Source organism: Xenopus tropicalis, chromosome 3 (genome assembly GCF_000004195.4).
Source record: "Xenopus tropicalis strain Nigerian chromosome 3, UCB_Xtro_10.0, whole genome shotgun sequence".
Classification (NCBI taxonomy): domain Eukaryota; kingdom Metazoa; phylum Chordata; class Amphibia; order Anura; family Pipidae; genus Xenopus; species Xenopus tropicalis.
Window position 1 is genome coordinate 91,604,132 of NC_030679.2, and position 22,924 is coordinate 91,627,055.

The 22,924-nt window shown below is 41.3% G+C and overlaps 1 protein-coding gene across 2 annotated transcripts in view; it reads right to left on the bottom strand.

Annotated features, from left to right (window-relative positions):
- Positions 1-14,743: 14,743 nt before the first annotated feature.
- The window catches only part of tln2 (talin 2), a 132,648-nt gene continuing 124,467 nt past the window's right edge, over positions 14,744-22,924 (bottom strand). For both annotated transcript variants that reach the window (XM_012966875.3, XM_012966874.3), the window contains 9 exons: positions 20,951-21,136; positions 20,382-20,489; positions 19,763-19,868; positions 19,209-19,333; positions 18,640-18,765; positions 17,400-17,462; positions 16,586-16,768; positions 15,813-15,938; positions 14,744-15,353 (listed from right to left, as the gene is read on the bottom strand). In XM_012966875.3, the coding sequence (XP_012822329.1) occupies positions 15,225-15,353; positions 15,813-15,938; positions 16,586-16,768; positions 17,400-17,462; positions 18,640-18,765; positions 19,209-19,333; positions 19,763-19,868; positions 20,382-20,489; positions 20,951-21,136 (1,152 nt within the window). In that variant the 3' untranslated portion in view covers positions 14,744-15,224. The remainder of the gene's footprint in view (positions 15,354-15,812; positions 15,939-16,585; positions 16,769-17,399; positions 17,463-18,639; positions 18,766-19,208; positions 19,334-19,762; positions 19,869-20,381; positions 20,490-20,950; positions 21,137-22,924) is intronic.

The window sequence follows — 22,924 nt, forward strand, 5'->3', positions numbered from 1 at the left end:
TTGCGTAAAAAGTTGCGCATTTTTCGTAGCGTTAAAACTTACGCGAAAAGTTGCACATTTTTCGTAGCGTTAAAACTTAACGCTACGAAAAATGCGCAACTTTTCGCGTAAGTTTTAACGCTACGAAAAATGCGCAACTTTTTACGCAACTTTCGTAATGGATACGAAAAACTCGCGTTTTTACGCAAAAATCGTATTGGATCCGAAAAATTCGTACAGAATCCGAAAAAATCGCAAAACATACGAAAAAGTCGCAAAATGTTCGTTTTCAAGTCGGAACTTTTCCAATTCGGGTCGGATTCGTGGGTTAGTAAATCAGCCCCTAGATGTGGTTATAGGAAGCCATTTCCCATCCAAATCTGACAGAGGTCTGGGAGCTACTACTGGAGGGCATGTGAGCAATGGGCTACTAATGCAGGATGGCTGGGAGGTGATAGAAGTAGACAGTAGTGGTGTCTCTATAGGGGAAGCTGATCCCACGGTTGCAGAGGGAACTGGGGGAATGGACCATTGGCTGCTTCCTATATAGTTAAAAAGTTAAAGAATATTAGAATTAGGGCCATGACACATGGGGAGATTAGTTGCACTGCGGCAAATCTCTGTTGTCGTGGGAGACTAATCTCCCCGCAATGCCATCCCACCGGCTAGAATGTAAATCACCGGTGGGATGGCATATGCAGCGCTGTGCATTTGCCAAACTCGACAAAGTTTCCTCTCAAGGCAACTTCAGCAAATCATGCCGCCGCGCATGCCATCCCACTGGTGATTTACATTCTAGCCGGTGGGATGGCATTTTGGGGAGATTAGTCGCCCATGACAAGAAAGATTTGTCATGCGGCGACTAATCTCCCCATGTGTCACAGTGCTTACCTGCGGACAGGGAGCAGAGGACACGGGTGGGCGAGAAAACCTGGCACCCCACTGGTGGGTGGGGTGCCAGGTAAGAGTGGCTGTTCTTAAGGACCCTCCAAAGATTTTTTATGCAGAGGGGCCCAAAGCCAAATTGTTATTCCCCTGGTAGAAAGATACTGTATGTAAGAAACTGAAAATATCTATCTATAAGCACAAGCTTCTGGGAGGAAAAAAGGCAAGTATAACCAAGCAATTAGGGGCAAAACTAGAGAGCACGCAGACCCTGCCAATGCTGGGGAGCCCAGAACTGACTGGGGGGGGGGGGGGGCAGGTGTCACCAACTCTGTTGCTTTTCTAATTTGATACATTAAAAGTTTCGACCTGCTGAGTTACATTAAAGGCGGCTGCTATAATTGATATAATAGTTGCTAATATCCCACAGATGTTGCTGAGAAATGTATCAACTCATGTAGCAGATTATAACAGTTCAGTGTCGGCACCATGATTACTGAGTTACCAGACTGAAACTTTATTTTTAGCAAATAAGAAAAGTCATTATTTCTAGAGTACTATCTGAAACCAACTGAACTGAAGTGTTTGGGGGGGGGGGGGGGGGGAGGAAGCCCTCGGTCAGTCCCGCTAGTGTTTGCTTTACTGTATGATAAGCAACTGAAGCTGTATGTTAAAAACTATTTTAATTCTTTCTGCTTATGTTGTGTGGCTATACCTGCTAAATGAGATTCCTTTCTCTGTCTATTTCTTCTTTGTCCTTCACTATTTTCCAGCCTCTTGAACAGTCTCTGCTATCCCTCTGACTGATAGTTGTGTTCATTTACGTAATAATATATTGCATCAACTCAGAGACAGGGCCCTGCTCACTAACTCCTACTTGAGGATTAAAGTCACAACCTCCTATAACAGACAAAGGCTTTGGATAAACACAACCAAATATGGTCCTTCTGACAAAGCAGCACTCTCCTGATCCTTTATCATCTCTGCTCTCAATGAAGGGGCTCTTACACTGTGCAATTAACACTTTCAGCCAACGAGCTGTGTCTCTCAGCTCAAGTTGGAATTTTGAATGATGTTTGTGCAAGAATATTTGAGTAAAAACTGGAATTAAAAGCAGCATGTGTAACCCTTTCACTGACACACATCAGAGCAGCACAATGCTTCCTGGCTGAGGAAAGAAGAAACTCACCACAAAAAAGGATTCTCAGACACAGACAGTGATGTGTTTGGTTAAGAATGTGCTGCTCCTAACACTGATGAGAGCATTGGAAGCATTGGAAGCACTGCTTCTCTACATCTAGGGATGGTTTTAGGGTGGGGAAGTAAAGGGTACTTGCCCTGGGCACCAAAAAAAAATCCCTTGGAAGGGGAGCTTAGTTATTATCCATTTATGTTCTTTCAGCACTGGTAGCATCATATTACTCAAATGCCCCAATTTCTGCATTCACTTTATATATTAGCTAAAGCTGTAACTATCATATATTTGAATAACAGCTGGAAAGTCTTTATCCATAAGCTTTCCCTATGCAAACTTAGATCCATGGCCACCACCAATGTTCTGTACAGCCCTTCCTGATAGACCACCATTTAAACAAGGGTTGCCCTCTTTGCTACCAGTCACAGCCATATTGTCATCAGCCTTTAGGAATCCTAGGGCCAAAATGTGTGGTACAATCAGACACCCCCTTACAAACTCTCAGCCCTGTCAGACACTGTTAAATTCACTACTGCAAATTCATGTATACTGGCCAACCTGGGGCCCACTGCCAGAAGTCCCACTCACTGTGGCTGTTGAAATTTTGCTCCCATAGCCTTCCATCCTGGAAACCATATTACATATACAAAGTAAGATGATAGAATATTCAGTATCTGGTAGATACTGGTTGACTTTATTCACAATTCTTTTGCAACATAGCAATGGGTAAATTGTGTTTGTACTGTACCAAGCCTGCATGTAAGGAGGTAAAATGAGTTTTATTTCTAAGTGTAAATAGCTGAGCAATGTTTTAGTTCAGACAGCAGGTGGCACCAACACTTAGAGTTGGCCTGTAGGGAATCCCCCTACAGGAGCTTATAAAAGGAAGTGTCTGGGCTGGGGACTTCTTTGGGCTATGAAGATCTCATGGCAAGACAAGCAGAGCAGGCAGACTGCAAGGAGGGCTGTACTTAGCTAAGTAGCTGTGAGGGTAGCAAGGGCAGGCTTTGGCCCTGATGAGGAACTAGTGATTGGGGTTAGTACCCTAGCCCCCCCAACCTGTCTGGCTGGTGTGACTGCTTACCTTTTAAATGGTATCAGTACTGATATTGACTGGCCCCTACATTATTGACACCTCAGATTCAGACTGTAAACCCCTGTATTGTTTACACCTGTAAGACCTCAGACTGTAGGCTCCCATATTATTCACCTGTTCACAAATCAGACAGACTCTAGGAGCAATGCCATCATTGTGTCACTGTATGTACTGCCTTTCCTATGCTGCCTGTGTGTGCCATACTCTGCCTGCCATACTCTGCCTTCCCTGTGCTGCATGTGTGTGCCATACTCTGCCTGCCTTATGCTGCCTGTGTGTGCCATACTCTGCCTGCCTTATGCTGCCTGTGTGCCATACTCAATTCTGTTCTGGGAGTTTGTTAGCATTTGGAAATAACCCTAAGGTTTGTATTTATTATGTGATGGGGGGTTCCTGGTCTACCCACTCATGAGGAGGAGGCATATGGATTTAAGGGGGATTATAGGCAGTTGGGGGATGTTCTTTTTTCCCATAAAAACAATCAGCGCACCAGAGGTCACCCCTTTAGATTAGAGGAAAGGAGCTTCCATTTGAAGCAGCGTAGGTGGTTTTTCACGGTGAGGGCAGTGAGGTTGGGGAATGCCCTTCCTAGTGATGTGGTAATGGCAGATTCTGTTAATGCCTTTAAGAGGGGCCTGGATGAGTTCTTGATCCAAGGCTATTGTGATACTAATATCTACAGTTAGTACTAGTGGTTGTATATATAGTTTATGTATGTGAGTGTATAGATTGGTAGGTGTGGGTTAAGTGTGCTGGGTTTACTTGGATGGGTTGAACTTGATGGACACTGGTCTTTTTTCAACCCTATGTAACTATGTAACTATGTAAGTTAATATGACATAATAGAATTATTTCACATATGAATGAAGGAGGATATCCCTGCAGTGAGCACCAACCATTTGGGTACCATCATTAATGTGGGTATGGTCTTAAAAGCTCTCCTGATAACATGGGTGTGGTTTGAAGTGGGTGTGGTTTAAAAAAAAAAAAAGGGAAGTTGTTAAAATTGGCTTCCATTATTGACCCTCCACCATGTAGGCCAGAAAAATTTTAGCCCTCGGTACCACAGAATTTGGACAGCACTGCTCTAGATGACTGAGCACTAGTTAGGGACTGGAGAATTCAGGTGGAGGTTGGTACGGAACCTACAAGTTGTACTGAGACAGCCAGGAAAAGCTTGTACACTGTATGAGGACATGACAGAGAAAGGAGATTAATGTACAAGGAAAAAAAGTCACAACGCCAAGCCAGTGCCTTTCCACAAGGGGTACTGGAGGCTTTGTGAGGAAACACTGTGTGAGCTTGTGAGAGAATCCTCATGGAAGTGCTTGTTTTATTTATATTTGACTGAAAAAGACAACAAAGTTGGGTCACCTGTGCTTGGTGTTGTACTTTGCCATCCTCTCTGTGACATTCTTCAATAAAGGTCTGCCCTGGTTTATAGCATTAACCAGTGAAATATCTGCTTTACAAAGTGAAGGTCTTCCCTTTTCCTATGACAGAGAATCATCTGAGCTGGGCAGCCCCATGACATGCGCACTACTGGGAGCCTGTGGAACACAATCCCTGAGGTACATAAATAAAGATTAAAATATAAATCAGGATATGCTCTGTCATTTCTTTATTAGGGAACTGTGATGAAGATGGGTCCAGGACATGTGGTAACCAAAACCAAGAAGGCACAAAATGTAACTGTTATACCCAAACAAGCAGTGGGGTGTGTGTAAGTAGATAAAGAAAAACTGTCGTATCTGAGAGGCCAAACACCATGACGTTCCTATGGAACAGATGAGAAGTCTCAGGTGGGGGGTAAAGGGGCACTGAGAGGAAGGCATCTTTGAAATCTATTTTTATAGCCCATTGGCCATCACATAGTACCACTGGAAGATCCTTTAATCCAGCGGTTCTCAACCTGGGGGTCGAATGACCCTTTCACAGGGGTCGCGACCCTTTGGGGGTCAAATGACCCTTTCACAGGGGTCGCGACAGTCCCGGTTTTTACAGCGCGTCCCACTGTCCCGGATTGTTCAATGAATGTCCCGCATTACGGAAATGCAGAACATTCATTAAACAATCCAGGCCAGCGGGACGCGCTGGCTGCAGCCGACCGCTCCGGCACCGTCTCTTCTTGCGGCTCCTGCTCCTTATTCGGCTCCTCGTACGGCGGAGACAGTTCTTTTTATAAAGTTGCGCCCATGCGTACGTGTGACGTCACACGTACGCACGGGCGCAACCTTATAAAAGGTCCTGTCGCCGCCGTACGAGGAGCTGAATAAGGAGCAGGAGCTGCAAGAAGTCTGTGGGGGAATTTTCTATTGGAGGTACTCTCTATGGGGGCAATTGGGGGGCTCTGTGTATGGGGGGGTACTGTGTATGGGGGGCACACTGTAAGGAGGGCTACTGTGTATGGGGGGGCTCTGTGTATGGGGGGACACTGTAAGGAGGGCTACTGTGTATGGGGGGGCTCTGTGTATGGGGGGCTCTGTGTATGGGGGGGCACTGTGTAAGGAGGGCTACTGTGTATGGGGGGCACTGTGTATGGGGGCATTGTGTATGGAGGGTACTTTCTATGGGGGCTACTGTCTTTCTATGGGGGCAATTGAGGGCATGGTCTATGGGGGGGTACTGTTTATGGGGGCAAATGAGGCACTGTGTATGGGGGGCACTGTATGGGGGTGCTGTCTATTGGGCCATCGTGGGTACTATTTTAAAAATGGGGTGTGGCAATTGGGGCGTGGCCACAAAGTGGGCATGGCCAAAAATTTTGCCGCGCCAGGTCTTTTTGTGGGGGTCACCACAACATGAGGAAATGTATTAAAGGGTCGCGGCATTAGGAAGGTTGAGAACCACTGCTTTAATCCTTCCATTCTGAAACATGAAAGCGATTCAGCTTCTTTACACCCAGGACTGGATGAAGTGAGCCATCCTGTTTTCTTTACTGGGAAAAGAGGGCTCACCCAACCCCTTTCTGTAGTATCTGTTGGAAAAATCTTCCCTGTATGTAGGACAGTCAGTAAAACTTTGTTTAAGGATCCTGGGCAAGAAGCATGCAACATGCTAAATTGAAAGGGAAATCTTTTTAATGGCAGAGACAAGCCTCTCCTGACAATTCGTAACACCCAGGGGTCTGACGTCATCTCTGAACAGTGTGTTACTTTGCCCAAAACAAAATGATGTAAACCTACCTGATTTTTTTCCTGGAGAAATGTCCCCTGGAAGGGAAGCTGGACTTGATATGTGGACTGGCCGGAACCCTGTTTGGAACAGGACGAATCCTGGGTTCTCTTTAGCAAAGGGTTCTTGTGGGGAACTTTTGGTTGAATTGATGCCCACAAAGACTTCTTGGCCTTATAGTGGATTTGACTTCTTGATTGAAAACCAGGCCAAAAATGTGAGGAGTGGAAGTACTGGGAAACTCTGAAGACTTTGGAGCTAAATCTGCCAAACCTGCTGACTTTAACAGACGATCTCCTAACATTGGTGAAGTGGTTAACGTCTGCCCGATTATTAGGGCCGCTCTAGAAGTTAACTAAAGCATAGTGAGCTTAGAGGCTACAAGAGAAGCTCTACGAAGGAGCTCAGAGTTTGGACCTTCCTGTTCATCTAACTAACATAACAGTTAGCAGGCCAATGGTATCTGTGATTTTAAATTGTATATTACATAACAATTGGTCCATAATATCAGATTTAATTGACTAACTGCCCAAAATGGAGATCAAACTGGGACTATTTCAGGTGCCACAAGCTCAGTCATATCAGGTTGTCATCTCTAACCAGAGGAGTTCTAAACCCCAGTTGTAAGAAATTGTACACTTCTGTGTCTTTGTCTATGCAGCAGCATTTTGCAGTGAATTTAGCAGGGGGTAGCTTGCCCTGCAGATTACCTCGTCATTTGCAAGGGACTCCACTCTCCTTTGTCACCAAAGGCATACGAGAGGTTAACTTCCTCAGACTCCCAGTCAACTAAATTTGGAGTGATGTTTGAATTTTCGTCATCTGACGTATCAGAGCCTGCAGAGACTGATCTCCTAGCAGGTGAACTGCGCAGCTAGAGATTCCCAACCAGGTCTCTTTTTTTTTTTTTCTATAACTGTTTTATTTCAATATGAAAAAAGAGGTAGAGTACATGCAATTTAGGATATCATACTTAGATGTCAGCACAGTTTTCAGTTCCCATGCTGATGGGGTGCATTTTGTATATATTGAATGTGACATCTTTATCAATGTACAATGCTTGAGATATATGCAGAAAGAAAAGGGAGGATAGAAAAGGTAGAAAGAAAGCTTGAAAGGAAATTTTGAGGAGGGGTGCTTAAAAAATCTTGTGTTTGCCTCCAAATGGAGCCAAGACAGATTTGTGTGCATTTGGCACCAGAAACTGACTTAGAAACATGCTTGCCATGCGCAGGGGTATGAGGGGACGAGTCCCCTGAGGAAGAAGATATAACTCTGTCCACAATCCTCCTTCACTTAAACTGTGGCTCATGTAGATTGTAAGCTCTTTTAGGCAAGGCCCTCCACCTTTTGTATCGGTTACTGATTGCTTTATGTGTTACTCTGTAGGTCCAATGTATGAATCCCACTTATTGTACAGCGCTGCGGAATATGTTGGCCTCTATAAATGCATGTTTTTAATAATAAAATGTATCAAAATCTCATCTTCAGAGGAACAGAAGAATTAGGCTGCTTTTTGAAAACAGCCCTTCTCTCATGAGACAGAGCCATAAAGTTTGTTGCAGAAATAGAAACTCTTCCTCCATCTTGCGCAGAGGTTAAAAAAAAAATCTAACATTCTATCTGGTCCCCTGATGTCTACCAATCAGGAGGCAGCATTTGCATGATCCCTCCCCTATCAGGGAAGTTTAAACTTCCCAGTGCTTCTCCGGGAGGCTGCCACCATCTCCCACAATCTGTTGCTAGGTGTCAACCTCCCAGGTGAATAAATACATTTCTTGGCTTCCACAAACTATTAACCAGATATGGATTGTGTCAGTGACTAATTATAACCAACAACACCTTTGTAACCCTAGCCTAGTGCCCTTTATAAAATGTGCTACTTACCAATCTCCCTGGCACCTTGCCCAAGGGCTGCAAAAGCCAACTTGTTATAATTATCATCTGGATATCATGGTGCCTGCAGGTAAGTTACATATCAGATCAGCAGCCTTCAGCACACAAAAATATACTGGCTGACTCTTAATGTATTAAAAGCAAAGCCAAGTTCCCAATGCACCAATCAGAAATACTTGGCACATCTTGTCACTTTCTGGGGGGTTACCTGGGCTACAGTATACAGTACAGTTCCTACCTTTAGGAGATTTTGGTTTATACCCTCCCCCCAAAGCAGACATAAGTATGAATGCAATAAATGGTATCACTGTTGCTTATTTGCCCTGCATTCTACAGCATTCTGATCTCTAGTTCAGTATGGAAGTTGGAGATAAATCTTTTGCACAGTTGCAGTTCTAATGAGGCCTGAATGGGCCCCACACGCCTCATATAGTGCCAGTCTCTTTTTCAACTGCACTAAAATGGACCCTAGCTTTTGTACTGGGATGTGGATTCTAAGGAAAATTTATTTTGGGTTGTTTTGCAGTTCTGCACAGAAATTTCAGTGCAATGGGACAATCTATAACAGTAATGTTTATCCACCTATACCCCTATCTGAATTTCCTAAGTAATATTATATGGAGATTAGGCACTTGTGCTTTGCATGAAGCCAGTGTATGAAACCCACTTATTGTACAGCGCTGTGGAATATGTTAGCGCTTTATAAATAAATGTTAATAATAGTAATAAAGCCTTAACAAAAATAGGTTAAGAACCCTGTTCTTTAGTGGATCCCAAGTATGGCTTATTAATACAGTACCACCCTCCTGTGGTCACACCCAGAACTACAATTTTTTGGCATTTGCATTAAAGAAACATTCGGTTTAAATTGGTTAATGGGTCATTTGTTCTTCCGGCAGCTCCATGTAACCTGATAGCTTTGCATAATAATATTGTTACCATATCTGTTTTGCTTAGCCCTGATGAGAATCCTCTGCTGTGCACTTGACCCCTTATTTTAGTTGAGAAAATATCAAATTAAATTTCTATACTAGGGAATTGGTTTTTGGAAGATTTTTTTGCAGAACAGCAGTCACTATGGGGCATAGATTCACAGGAGGAGGGGGTTATTCTTCCTCTTTACAGAGGCCCCATCTAGAATATGCTGTTCAGTTTTGGTCTCCAATGCTCAAACGAGACATTATTGAGTTAGAGAGGGTCCAGAGAAGGGCAACTAAGCTGGTAAAGGGTATGGAAAGTCTCAGTTATGAAGAAAGACTGGCCCAGTTGGGTTTGTTTACACTGAAGAAGAGGCGCTTTAGAGGTGACATGATAACTATATATAAATATATAAGGGGATCATATAATAACCTTTCTAATGCTATATTTACCAGTAGGGCACCCACTCCGTTTAGAAGAAGGGAGATTCTGTTTAAATATTTGGAAAGGAGTTTTTACAGTGAGAACTGTGAAGTTGTGGAATTCCCTCCCTGAACCAGTCGTGCTGGCTGATACATAATACAGCTTTAAAAAGGGGGCTTTATGGCTTTTTAGAAAGTGAGGGAATACAGGGTTATGGGAGATAGCTCTCAGTACAAGTGAGGGAATACAGGGGTATGGGAGATAGCTCTCAGTACAAGTGAGGGAATACAGGGGTATGGGAGATAGCTCTCAGTACAAGTGAGGGAATACAGGGGTATGGGAGATAGCTCTCAGTACAAGTGAGGGAATACAGGGTTATGGGAGATAGCTCTTAGTACAGGTTGATTCAGGGACTGGTCCGATTGCCATCTTGGAGTCAGGAATTTATTCCCCTCTGTGGCAAATTAGAGAGGCTTCAGATGGGGTTTTTTGCCTTCCTCTGGATCAACTAGCTGTAAGGCAGGTTATATATAGGCATTATGGCTGAATGTGATAGACATATGTCTTTTTTCAACCTAACTTACTATGTTACTACTATACACAGATGCCCTGTCCAATTGCAACTCCCAGGACACTACATACTGGTTATAACATGAGCACAGTAACACTATCACATGCCCACAATGCTCAAAGTAAAAGCATAAGAGATATTTTCCTTTAATATATCACACGGGAATAAAAAAATATTTATTGAATGACTCTAGTCGCATTCCGATGCAATATGTTAAAGTGCTAAATACATAGATACCAGATACATAGATTTTTTTTTTTTTTTAACCCTCTGACCATTTGCTGCTTTGATACTGTGCTTATTGGAGGTAATGAGCTGCCTGACTACAATGGAAGTTTCTCACTGTTCAGGCATATTTATTAACATTGTAGACAAACATCACCAGTGATGTTGCCCATAGCAACCAATCAGATCTTTGCTTTTATTTTCTAACTTGTAGGTGTTCAAATCTAATTGTTGTTTGTTTGCAATGGGCAACATCACCGGTGATGTTTGTCTCCAAAGTTAATACATACTTTTTTGTGTTCCGTCCTCTGGCAATCCCACCCATACCATGGTCTGCATTTTCATTGTATTTTGTTGGTTACATACCTTTGATCCATTTTGAAATATCACACATATACTCTGAAAAAATAAAAAGGAACAGAACACTTCAGGTAGTCGGGCTTCTGTGTCACACACAGTTCCTGAGTGTGTCTGAGGAGCCCTGAATCACCCAGCTCCATGAGGGATTAGAAGGTGATGCCTTTTTTCATATTTAAATAGCAGGAAAAAAATCAGAGATCCAGACATTTCCTCTCTTATTTCTCCTTAATAAATAACAGCTACAAATAATTTTCTTACCAAAACATTGTAACAGCCCTCCTAGATTTAAGCTGGTGCAAATAATGAGAGAAGAGTTATTGATTTTGAAGAGGCAAAAATACAGAGTGGCTACTGGCACTTAATGCATACCTCTGTGCTTAGCAGCTGGCTCATCATGCTTCTACCTCCTCTCCAATGGCAGCCTAGGGGGAATCACTGAAGGGCCCAGCAGATCACATATATAGAGGCACAGCTATATGTATCCTCAGAAACTATATGAATCCGGTAATACAAACTTGGAAACATAAAGCATCAAAAGTAAAGACTTCAAATCAATGCTTAGTAGCTACTTACTATACATTGAACTGACAATTACAAGAGCCTCGAACACCCTTGTTGTAAGGGAAAGGAACTGATTCTGTTATGATATTTCAGTTGTTTTGCTTTTTAACTCACACTCACACTAACTAAGGGGTATATTTATCATGCTGTGTAAAAAGTGGAGTAAAACATTACCAGAGATGTTGCTCATAGAAAATCAAAACAAAGCATCTGATTGGCTACTAACTGTTGAAAGCTAATTGCTGATTGGTTGCCCTGGGAAACATCACCAGTAATGCTTCACTCCACTTTTTACATAGCATGATAGATATACCCCTGTAGATAAGAACCCAGATAGCAGAGCGGGTGACTACACTTTCTGAAATGGTTTTCCATCGGAAACAGAGTTTCCGATGGACAGCAGAGCTCTATCACGAGGCGATTGAACCACCCCATGGGTTCTTACCCTAAGCTACTACCACATGAGGTTGTTCCTTGGCCTGTGTTTGAACAGCTGACACACACTCGCATTTTTGCACCAAAATCCACTTGGCTGTCTTCACCCAGGCTGACACTGTGCAGAGAGTGGAGGCCAAAACCCCTCTGTGGCAGAGCCTAACTCTTTAGTAAGTATGTAGGATTTGCATTCTGTCTTAAACAAGCGTGTGGAGATGTGAATTGTAAAGCTTTAATCTGCCTGTAATGTGTGCTAAAGTTTGCTACATTAGTTTTAATGCAAGTGTTCACATAGACTGACAGACCTATTATGGGTGAATGGTAAATTCCCTATCTTCTATTTTTCCTTCTCTCCATTAAGCTGAGCCACCTAATGCACTTTTCTTTCTTTACTCTGAATCTGTCAGCACTTGTGAACCCTGCATTTAATTAGCTAGTCTGTGTTAGAAACCAGATATGTTAAATGTGTAAGATAAATACTAAACAATTTGCATGTATTGGAAAAGTAATGCATTTATGTTAGATGTATTGATGTCAAGGCATTAAAAATACTTAATTACAAATGCAGCTTTAAAATTAAAAGTATTACCATACCTATGATCCAGCTGGGTGTGGTGGCTTGTACCACAGAGTCAGGCCAGCAGCATTTATTGGAATTTAAAGGTAATACTGCAGTGCATTGTGGGAGCTCTGAAGCCTATAAAAGGCTGCAATGCCTATGTAATGCATAAGTGGGAAGTGCTGGTCTTCAGAAAAGCTGCTGTACGTTGTGAATATAGCAGGATTTTTTTTACATTTGTTTGTAACTAAGTCTCCTTTGCAAGTCACTGATGTGTGTGTAAATAGGAGCCTTGCATATTTGTTATTATGAAGGTCTTGTAAAAATAAAATAAACCTCTGATTTTTGCATCAAGACAAGAGTTTTGTTTGTGAAAAATTCCCCGTGTCTCACAAAGTGCCTTTACCACAATGTTTTTAAATTTCACAATAGAGGTTTTACGCTGCTAATATCATGTGTATCCTAAACCCCCCATCGTTTGGCTCAGGTAGAACAACAAAAATGTATTATACTTTAGTAGAAAGCATCTCATGATGGTTCCCTGCTCATTTCTACTACTCAATGTGACAGGAGCAATGGAACGGAGAAGGGAAGCATCCGAAGAAGCCTAACCCTTCGGTAAGTTTAGCTCTTTTTAAAATGTTAATGCAGAGTAAATGATGAGCATTCTGAGCAATTTTAAATTGTTATATATGTATAATAGATATATACTGTATATTATAATATTATTATACTATTATATTAGAATAGAGAGTTGTAACTATAATCAGACAAGAGAGTAGTGTTATTGAGACAAAAGTGCACAGTGCCTGAGGCAGAGTGACGAGGGCTTTGGAGGAGTAGAGAGATCTGCACAATGAAGGGTCTGTACCAAAGACATAACAAGAATGTTTAAAGTGACAAGTTACGGTTATCGTACACAACAAATAGAGCAAAGTGATCTTGCTTCAAAACTGAAAATTACTAACACCGAGTCTCTCTGTGTTGCCAAGATGTCTCCAGTTAGAAAGATGAAAGTTGCTCACAGCTGTTAAGCTATTTTCACCCTGAGCAAACTTTCATGCATGCCCAGTGCCAAAATCTATTAGTGACAACTATCATTAGAACACTGCATTGCTGGAACTGTAAAACATGGGTAATATTGGCTTCTGTCATTTTACTGCAACAACATTAACCAAATAAAAACAGGGGTAGGGGTAGTTTCAGTTAAGTCCTATCTAGGGTCCAGACAGATAGATTTTTTTTTTTTAATTCAGGCCAAAGTTATAATTCTAAATCCCTCCCTGTATAACTGACTGATGTGGACACCCTGTTGTTCTAGACATTAGTCTAGACATTAATGGAAAGTCAATACCAGAGACCAGTGAGTTGTGAGAGGGGTTTGCCACTTAGTAGTAGAAGGGAGTCTAATGCTAATGAGTGTATATCAATACGGACAGTTGCTGCATGTGTGTATATCAATACGGACAGTTGCTGCATGTGTGTATATCAATACGGACAGTTGCTGCATGTGTGTATATCAATACGGACAGTTGCTGCATGTGTGTATATCAATACAGACAGTTGCTGCATGTGTGTATATCAATACGGACAGTTGCTGCATGTGTGTATATGAATACCGACAGTTGCTGCATGTGTGTATATCAATACCGACAGTTTTAAAGTAATTAAAATATATTGTACCGTTGCCCTGCACTGGTAACACTGGTGTTTTTGTTTCAGTAACACTACTATAAAATAAGCTGCTGTGTAGCCATGGGGGCAGCCATTCAAGCTGGAAAAAGGAGAAGAGGCACAGGTTACATAGCAGATAACCACTATAAACGACAATAGTGTTTTATTAGTTATTTGCCATGTGCCTGTGCCTTTTCTCCTTTGAATGGCTGCCCCCATGGCTACATAGCAGGGTATTTATATAGTAAAGTTTCTGAGGCAAACACCCATTGTTCCAGTGCAGGCCGACAGTGTATTATAATGTCATTTCTTTTATACGCTTTCATTTTTTGGTGTTACTGTTCCTATAAGATATGCATGGGCATATATATGTTGGGCATTCACTGTGTTACCTGCTGTGACTTGGCTCCTGGCAATGATCTACTCTTCTCCCTGCTTCAGAAACTATAGAGATACTGTGCAAATAATGTGATCATGTTTGCTGTTCATCCAGTGTGTCCTTCAATAACAGAACACAATAGTGCAATTTACCCCCTGGCCTGATATAAACTAAAAAATGACCCAAGTGTGGCCCCAAAAAATTGTATGTACTGTGCTTGGTCCCCAGGTAGTGCATGCTGGGAAGATAACTCAGAAGTCACCAGAAACAGCTTAAAATCTTTTGGTTTCTGAGTTACTGACAGAAGACAGAATGCAAATCTAAGTAATTCCAATCTCTGACCCTGGCAAGCTTGAATGCATGTGTGACATTTGGGTGTTCCCTTTTTTTGGGGGCAATAAGCAAAGCAATTCTTCATTACAAGTGCCTTTAATTCCTAGGAGGCTTAGTGTAGATCATTTTAGTGTACAGAATTGTTCCAGTGCTAAATTAAATTGCAAACAGACTAGAAAAAAAGGCAGTTTAAATCTTCTCCTGGTTTGCACTGCGATGTGGGCCCCTCCAGCACCAAGGAGGGTTACATGGTAAAAGGGAGACGATCTTTAAAACCAGAAATATTTATGCAGAAGGAGCTGTATCCAGGTGAAAAGTTTCTCTTATACCCTGCAGGTGTCTATATAACTTTATATATATATTTATATATTTGTGTTATGTCCACCTTGGGAAATAATACTGATAGTCTTAGAATAGCGAAACTGTGCTCCTTCCTCCATCACAGACTGCCTTTCCTAACCCGAGGGCGTGATGCAGGAAGCACTCACTGAGTCCTCCCTCAGCTGGTACAGTGAAGGCTCTGCTTTCAGGGTAGAGAATGTCAACATGTAGGATAGACATTTAACTTTCTTCTTCTCTCAACGCTGATGGTAAAAATTTGTACTGCTGTTGGCGAATCTGTGCTAGCTTCTTCCGTGCTTCCTCCAGCTCTCTTTCCTTCTTAAGCATCTCTTCTTGAGCTGCTATGATCTATGCAATATGAATAAAATATGAAATGGTCCTTAAGGAAGAAAAATAATTTTTTGAATAAAATATGAAATGGTCCTTAAGGCAGCAATAGAAAGTAACTGGAACCTAAAAGGAGTCTGATTAACAGGCATACACAGAACTAAGTAGAACCAGGGACCTTGTTTAACACGTGTTAAATGACCAGGCTTGGGCTGAACACACTTTTTGCTAATTGATCAAAAACCTATGTTTTCTGTTATTTCTTGAGCTAAACAGGGAAACTGAATCGAATATTAGATTCCCAGTGCACAGATTAATAGTCCACTAAGCAGGGGAATAATCTGTGATGGTATTGTACTCATGTTGACAAGGAAATATACTGCATGTGCCATTGCTATCAATGGAAAAGCACTGATAGCATTTATTTTTTGTTAGTAATGGCAATTGAAATCCCCTATGAGCCATAAGAGTTGTACTGACCTGTGCAATGCCTCCAACAAACTTTGTCTTCACCACTACATCATCCTCTTCAGCTTTGCTAAACGCAGCCTTCTGTGCTGCTCGGACAAGGTTATCAGAGGCACGTTTCACAGCATTACCTGCCGCCTGAACAAAGAAAAGGTGACAGGAAAGCAGGGGGAGATAAAAAGATAAGAGGTGGGTAAAAATGTTCAAAATAAAGTTAAGGCTGATGCCCCAAGGAGTGATAAATCTCTGCTACCGAGAGCAAATAATCTCTCTAAAATGCCTTTCCACTGGCAAAAACATGAATCACTGGTGGATAGGCTTACGCAACACTTTAGTTTTCTGAAGTTGCGCAGTTGCCTGCGGGAGGAAAGTTTGTGTGACTTTGGGAAAAAAAGCAACACGACGGCCTTTCCATTGGTGATTCTCTTTGTTGCTGATAGAAGGGCATTTCAGAGAGATTAGCCGTCCGTAGTAGCAGAAATCTTTCTGTGAGGCATCAGCATGAGTACAAAATAAAAAAATTAGTTTTGAAACATGTAGAAGAAAAATAATATTCATTAATTTAAAAGCAAAAACCATTTGAGATCTGAATGAATGAACTATCCCAAATACATTGTGAGCTTTGCCACAGATAAGTAAGAATTTTTCTTCTGTTTTTCTTTGCTATATATTTTCTGTAGCATAATTTTGGTAATACTGTGCTTGTGGTTAGCCTTTATCCCTACCAACTCTGTCACACTTATGATCCCCCCTAGCCTGCCACTGCACCACAGTGTGCGTGCTACCTGGAGTCTCCTCATGGCCTCAGAGTCCTGGTCAGCTTTCACCTTGCAGGCCACCAGGAGCTGAGCGGTGGAGGCTGCCACTTGCTTGGCAGAGGAGATGAGTTTCTCCTCACTGGCATGGCCTTGCACAGAGGCGTTGGCCGATTCGCACAGGTTGCTGGTTGCCGCAGCCACCATTCTGGCCTAGGAAAAGTCAGAGTGGATATATTTAAAAAATGAAAGAACTTCAGGATTAGAGGGGTGCCAACTCCAGACTGAATCAAACATCAGTGCAAACTACTGTACAGTGATATGCCTTGAGTGTCTGTGATTCTATTTGGTTACAAAGCTTACAATCTAACTGGAAAGTTAGGTGACTGTTAGTGACAAGGGAGTGTACTGTGAGTGATGATTTGTGAAAATGTTTAATGGAAACCATTATATGTTTTTGACTGTTAAGCAAGAAAATTGCCTGGTGTTGGCTGGTGAGTAATGCCAATGCAGTTAAGTTTAGTTGGTAAGGGCTAAGTGTGCAGCTGATGGTAAAGCTATGAGTCCCACTTCACCAGTTTTTGGGGATACGTGCATTTGGTGTGACTGCTCAGTCTTTATTCATTGGTACCATAGGAGTAGGCTTTGCAAAGAAGAGCCATAATTAAATAGAGCAGGAAGATGAGATCTACAAACCATTGGGTACAATGCATTGATGTTGAATGTGAAGAGCTCATATTTAGTCAGGAAAACCATATGCAAGAGGAAAGGTTTACATGGGAAAAAAAACAAAAACAAAAACCAACAAAAGTAGAGAGGGAATCTAATGGAAGAAATTACTCACAGCGGATATAAGCCCCTGGGACCACTGACCATCGTCTGCTGCATTGGCTGCAATTGCTCCAACCTACAATTAAACCAAAGTATGCTGCAATTATTTGCTGTGCCTTAAGATATTTTGGAAACCTCTACACAAGTCCATATTATGCAAAACTTTGCGAACCCTATATGATGTAGGTTTTAAAGAAGTGAGGAACATTATAAATAAGATATCAGATGAACTCATAAGTATCGGCCTAGTAGGATATCAGAAAAACACACAAGGATCTGCTTAGTAGACCCTTTTAAAGTTTACTGCACATCATGCAGTTCCATGCTGATTTTTTGGAAACAGCATTTTTACCAAAAAGAGACACCTAACCGATCCTTTGCTTTTTTTTGTTTAATTCCTGATTAACCCTGTTGATTTACTGTCAAATTTTAGTTAGCGCTGCAAAAAGACTTCTGCAGCCATTACAGTAAAGTAATACTAGTAGTCGTGCCAACTGTGCTGCTAAAGAGCTTTGGACATCCAATGCCAGTTGGGGATTTTCCTGGTATTTAGTGTACACTAGTCATGCAGACATACTCTGGATATGATCCAGCTTAGGATAAAAAAAAGCAGTAAAATACCAAATGCTAAGAGAGGATTAACCCATATCCCTTGCCTGTGATTCTAATAACAAGGTCAGAGAGAAGGCAATTTTTGCACGTGATTAAATTACATATTGTCATTCCACTGATGCCAAGTACGGCTGTTGATCTTACCTTGGCACTCATACAGCATAGTGCGCATCAGGAAGAGTGAAGCATAGTAATAGGAGTATCTTGTTGAGAGGACTCTACAGTGCTTATCCGCAGTAGTGTATAAGTAAGTGTATTTAAGGTGAAGGGCACATGCAGAATTCCAAAGGCCAAATAAGATTTAAACTAGAATATGTTTAAGGGAAAGTTGGCCATTCAAGATATAGTTGTGTAATTTTTCTATGTGGACATGCCATTTTAGGTAGGTTAATGAAACTGTTGAAACTGTGGCAGTGTTGAAGGTGAGATTTAGGAGATAACTAAAACAGTAGTTATTAGTAAATTGAGGCAAATGCAATTGGCATAGTCATTTTTCAATACATTGCTAGGTACAAAATAATAGAAGATCCAGTATTTACAATATTCAGACAGAAAAAACAGATGGTCCCATCCTTTGTAAGCTTCTGCAGTTTCCCACCATTCCTTGCTCATTGTGATAAACCGCCCACTGGATTTCTCACCTTGCCTTGTGCCACAAGCTCTCTCTGGGCAGCTGAAGCTGATTTCACCAGGGCACTTGTAGCAGCTGCAATTGATTTTGCTGCCTCCAGAATCTGCTCTTCAAAGTCCAGTGTCTCATCTGCTTGCTGTAATTAACATAATGAGGGTAAAGAGTGGCACAGGGTCTATTTACAACAACTAAAAGAGTCCTAGGTAATATATCTTTGCTGCCACTGCTGGGACTGTAGTGCATTAGTGAGTTGGTTGCAAACATTAATTCATAACAGGGTAGTAAATATATTTTTGCAATAAATTAAAAAAATAAAAATACAATATTGCAGCAATTATTTCATGATAAATAAACTTTAGTAGAACTTATCCTAGGTTTGTTATTTTGGAAGGTACTGAGCCTCTCCAGAGAATAAATGATATAAAGATGTAATAAAGGGGTTACCAGAATATTTTCATGGGTTCTACTTTATGCACTGTTCTCATATCTGGATCCAGAACTCCAAGAGTGCCATTTGGATTTTGTAAAGTAAAGTGAATGAGAAGATAAACTTCAAAACATCAAATTTTCAGTACTTACTCTGGGTTTGGCCCGTGGTTTGAGCTGTTCCAGTTTTTTAGCTGCCGCCTCAATAGAAGCTGCGGCACCAAGCAGTTCAGTCTCAGCAATCACAGTGGGATCTTGAGGGTCAACCCACTCAGTTCCTATAATCACATCAGGATTTGATAAAGAGGAATGTATGAAATGTATCCATACTATGGAATAATATACCTTCTATTGTAAAATATAAGCATGATAGAAGCCACTGAGAAGTTATGTGCTTTATACAGGGCAAGGAACTCCGAAGTGACTTCTAATATTCTCATATTTTACAACAGTGGGAACATTATTAGTTAAACAGGCACGTATCAGTAAGTCATGTAACACATCACTAGCAACTGATTTTACTGACAGCACTAAGCCCCATTTCTAAGAGTATTTTCTTTACCTGACAACCCCCAGGTCCTGAGAATTCTGGATAACAGGTCCTATACCCGTACACTTTGTACACTATGTATATATCTCTATTATCTTTGCAGATATTGGATACACAGTTCTCTGCTATTAATACATCTTGCACAAAAAGACCATACCTTTCATGGTTTCAGTTGTCTGAATGAGCTCTGTTACAGCTGCTGCAATACGTTTGGAAAATATAGACAGCTGCTGCTTTGTTTCCAGGCTTGGCTTCTGCAAAATCTAAAATGACACATTTATTCAGTGTTATTCATGTTTAAAGGCTTGACCTAACACTATACAGTGCTATTGCTACTGCTATTGCAAAGTACAAACAGTAAATTAAATTTGCAACAGTTCAGATTTCAACAATATTTGTCATTGGCCATTGCTATGTAAAAAATTAATTGTATATTGCTAGTATATCAGAATAGGCTGGTCCTATTTATAAAAATAATAGAATGTTATGCAGATAGGACACACTAACAACACTCTGAACAAAAGAGATGTGGAAGAAAGGGGTTTTAGAAGTCTCTGACATGTCCTTTTACTTTTGGGCACCTGACACTGGGTCTCTGAGCACTATATTATCAAAATATAGTGGTCTCCTAAGATGTGAGAAAAGACAGATTGCTCCAAAAGATGTCTTGGTCATGAAGTGAATTTATGTGCAGAACCCAGAGAACCATGCAGGAGGACATGGATACAGTACTTTCTCTGACAGGAGAGAAAAGCAAAGTTAATTCCACCCCTTACAGATAAAACATGCTCCAGCATCTCCAGGTAGGCAAAGGTGCATTCCGTCCCATATCTAAAGGCTCGCTGCCTGGTATCTGCATTGACATCAGGATGATAAACTGCTTGCTGCGGAAGGTAGAGACACACAGGTTAATGATTCGGGCATATTTTAGCATTTTGTTCAGAATCAATCACAACACCACTTTGGAGTAAATAAAGCAAGACAACAGATCAGGGATCCCCAACCTTTTTTATCCAGGAGCCACACTTGAATGTAAAAAGAGTTGGGGAGCAACACCAGCATTTAAAATGTTCACGAGGATGCCAAATAATTGCTGTGATTGGCTATTTGGTAGCTCCTATGTGGACTGGCAGCCTAAATGAGACTCAGCTTGGCATTACAACTGTTTTTTATGCAACCATCATGCATTAAGGCCACTGGGAGCAACATCCAAGGGGTTGGTGAGCAACATGTTGCTTACTAACCACTGATTGGGGATCACGGCACTAGATGATAACTAACGAGTTTGTGTGTAGTAGCCTACAAACCACATAGTGGGATTACATTATTTGAAGCCCTCTCTCACCTTGCAGGCTGTCAGCATTTCAGACACTGCCTTGCGGCTTAGGTTGGCTGTAGCTATGACATCCTCCTGCCGGCAAGAGTTCCCAGCTGCTACAGCTTTGGCTGTTGCGGTAGTTATTCCTTTGGTCATACGTATGGATTCTTCAGGGGATGAAGTCTTCTCAGGGATATCCTTTGATTGAAAAACCTAGAAAGTGTTTCATAAATATATATATATATATATATCTATATTGGATGCAATGTACAATATATAACAAATTGTACGCAATATTCTGGTGTTATTAAGGGCAGGGAGTTTGTGCATCCAGTTAAAGGGAATAGTGTTCAGTTGAGAGATTATCACTCATGCATTTCTAAATTTGAAATCTGCGTGTTGACATGTCAGTGTGGTCTCATTTATAGGTGAGAGAACACAGATGGCAACATAAGTTTGCTATTAATTTATGTAATATTAAATAGCCAGTATCAAAACGTTTTGTTGAGCATAACCATAAAGTAGAGCAGTTGAAGGTTATGGTTTTGGAAGTCATTACCCCATTAAAAAACGGTGTTAACAAAGAGTTACGTTTAAAGCAAAGGGAAGTGTGATAGATTCATGTATTTAATTCTCATTCTACAGCAGGACTGAACAGAGATTATGACTTGTATTTATTTTTACTATATAAGAATTTGGCTTCTAGGAACCCTGAGGGAACTGTAGAATTGATGATGTTATAATGTGTTCCTATAAAATATACATGTTATATATATATATATATTTATATATATAACACAAGGATATATATTTACACAAGGAAGAGTGGAGCACACCCTACAAAGGCTCAAATGCTTTGGGTGCTGGCAAAAATGAGGAAATATAAGGACAGAGAGCCGCACGCACAAGGGCTTAGTGATTGGTGAAAAAATTTATTTGAAAATTTTTTTTTCAAATAAATTTTTTCACCAATCACTAAGCCATTGTGCGTGCGGCTCTCTGTCCTTATATATATATACATATTATACATACTACTGATCGGCTTTCCACGCTAGCGAATGCACTAATCGGTGCCGTTGCTTTTGCTCTGTATGGAGCCCAGAGTCCCCTCCCACAGCCATACCATTGCACCGTCATCTTTCCTTTCTCATTACCTCACTCTGTCCTCTCTACTTTGTCTCTCCTCAGTTACTATTTTCCATCTTTCTCTTTGACTACTTTTCTTCCCATCTGCCTCTTCTATTCCCCTTGTCCTAGCTTTACTACAAATAAGCGGACCGATTCCCCATAAGGCACACCATATAATGCATTATTTGACAGCCACGTCAGTCATGTCAGGCAATACATGCTGCACAGGACAGTCATGTTAGTTACTCATTTTCAGCAACTCCTTGATGTATATTTGCCCTACTGTCCCTCATTATTTCTTATTCCTTGGGCCAGTTCGATTTTGTACATTTATAAACTTATAATTGTAGAATCTACAGGGCTGGCACACAAGTTACTGTGTGCCAGCATAGGTGATTCATCCTTTCCAAGTTCCTGTTTACTTACTGTAGATTGCGTGTTGCTTTAAAACTTATGACCACTGGAAATAGGTTGGCACACAAAGGGTTAATTTAAACAGCTGTTGTAAATACTTAAAAACTCACTTAACTGGAGTAAAAAAAACTGAAAAACATACGTTTAGGTTATCTTAGGCTAATGCCACACGAGGCGTAGGGCTGAAATTTTCGGCAAGCGGATAAACGGTTGCCGAAAATTCAGCCCTACGCCTCCTACTTGTGCCTGCACCCGAATGAATGGGATACGCTCGGGTGCAGGCACATGTAGCCGATATACGCATGAAAACGCGAGACTTTGCATTCTCTCGCGTTTTCATGCGTACCCGAGCGTATCCCATTCATTCGGGTGCAGGCACAAGTAGCAGGCGTAGGGCTGATTTTTCGGCAAGCGTTTTTCCGCTTGCCGAAAAAAACAGCCCTACGCCGCGTGTGGCAT